This window comes from Myotis brandtii, unplaced genomic scaffold, assembly GCF_000412655.1.
Source record: "Myotis brandtii unplaced genomic scaffold, ASM41265v1 scaffold20989, whole genome shotgun sequence".
NCBI classification, from domain to species: Eukaryota; Metazoa; Chordata; class Mammalia; order Chiroptera; family Vespertilionidae; genus Myotis; species Myotis brandtii.
The window spans coordinates 1-1,670 of record NW_005357842.1 but is presented as its reverse complement, the minus strand read 5'-3'; the positions used below and the strand labels follow the sequence as shown (position 1 = coordinate 1,670).

The window sequence follows — 1,670 nt, the reverse complement described above, 5'->3', positions numbered from 1 at the left end:
TCTCTATTTCTCTTTTCCACCCCCTCCCATCCCTCCCTCACTTCTATTTTCTCAAAAAATCAATGGAAAAAATATACTCAGGTGAGGATTAACAAAATAAAATAAAATAGAAACTCCACATCCATTCATTGTCATCCGCCTCCATCCTCCCCCAGCCCCAGGCAACCACTATTTCTTGTTTCTCCAGATTTGCCCATTCTGATCTTCCATATAAATGCAATTATAAAATACATGTTTTTTTATGACTGACTTCTTTCATGAAGCCTGAGATTTCCAAGGTTCATGTGTCAGCTCTGCATTGCTTTTTATTTACAAATATATTCCATGATATGCATGGGGCACATTTTATTTGTCTGTTCATTCATTGGACATTTGGGTTGCTTGGGCTTTTTGGCTACTATGAATTATACTGATGATGGCTCGTGCACAATCTCTGCGTGTGAGAGGGGCCTTGGTGATGAACATTCAGTCTTGGCCAAACCCCTGGGCATCCAGGGGGATGGGACCCTCACCTGCATGTCAGGAGGGTCTCCGAGTCTGGCCTCAGGGCCTGGATGCCTTCGTTGTCCCCACAGGAGGCAAGCAACCAGGAGACCAAAGGTCACAAATGATGAAGACCCTGTCATGGACACAGTCACCTGGGTGAGTGACATGGGTGTCTCCTCATGCGGGTTAGGGGGGGCTAGGCATGTCCATTCAAGGAGTCCACACTGAGCTCCTCTGTGGTCAGCTGGACAGGCAGCTGGGAGTCAACTTCTCCCCTTCACCTCCCAAAGCCCATGGTCAGCCTCCTGCCTCAGGCCTGCTGATCATTGAGCCCACCTCACCACTCTGATAGGCCCAGGCTGCCAGAACCATCTCCCCAAAACTATTACTTTCTCCTCACCTTGGTTTCCCCATCTGTAAGTGAAGATAAGAGTATCATCCTTACTGGGTGTCTGTGAGGATGAAATGTGATTAGTAGGCCCTCCATATGGTCTAATCGGTTGTAGTATTCCAGAATTTTAACTGAAGGGGCAAATAGCTGAGTTTATACGACAGGTGTGTGGAATAAGAGGATGACTGGAAAACTGTTCCTTCAGCCCAACTTCCCCTTGGGACCATGCTGTCTTATTCTTCTCTGACTCCCTACTCTCCTTCACTCAGAGTTCCAAGCAAAAACTTGGGCTAGACAAGCCCCCAAACCAAGGGTTGTCCACAGAGGATCCCCCTCTGTCAGAGGAACACTGGGAGGTCTACTACGGCAACCTCAGCTTTCATGGGATGAAGCCACAGGAACCTGAGGACCCGGAGGCCACCAGCAGCATCAACGAGTACTCGGAGATCTAGGAGACAAGCACATGAGGACTCACTCAGAGCCCGGTCCTGGGCAGAGGCATCGCAGCCCCTCAGGGGAGAAGAAGTCAGGGACTCATTTCTGAAGCATGAGGAGACCTTGTGGCACGATTAACGTTAACTACTGTATGAGCAGAGCAGAAAGAAGACAGGTGATGGGATTGCAGAGACGTGGCCTCAAACGCAGGCTTCAGCACATCCCAAGGCAGCGGTCGCCAACTGGTGGTCCATGAGGTCCGAAAGGTTGGTGACCGCCGTCAAGGCAGTGTCATCACGTGGTGATTCCTTCATGTCTCTGTTGCTCAGTGTCCCATTCTGTGCAGAGGGCATGCATT

At 49.6% G+C, this 1,670-nt stretch overlaps 1 protein-coding gene across 1 annotated transcript in view; it reads left to right on the top strand.

Moving 5' to 3' along the window:
• LOC102242350 (sialic acid-binding Ig-like lectin 14) overlaps positions 1-249 on the top strand; it is a 4,168-nt gene extending 3,919 nt beyond the window's left edge. Inside the window, exon 3 of the mRNA XM_014539244.1 lies at positions 188-249. Coding sequence (XP_014394730.1) covers positions 188-249 — 62 coding nt within the window. The remainder of the gene's footprint in view (positions 1-187) is intronic.
• The last annotated feature ends 1,421 nt before the right edge of the window (positions 250-1,670 follow it).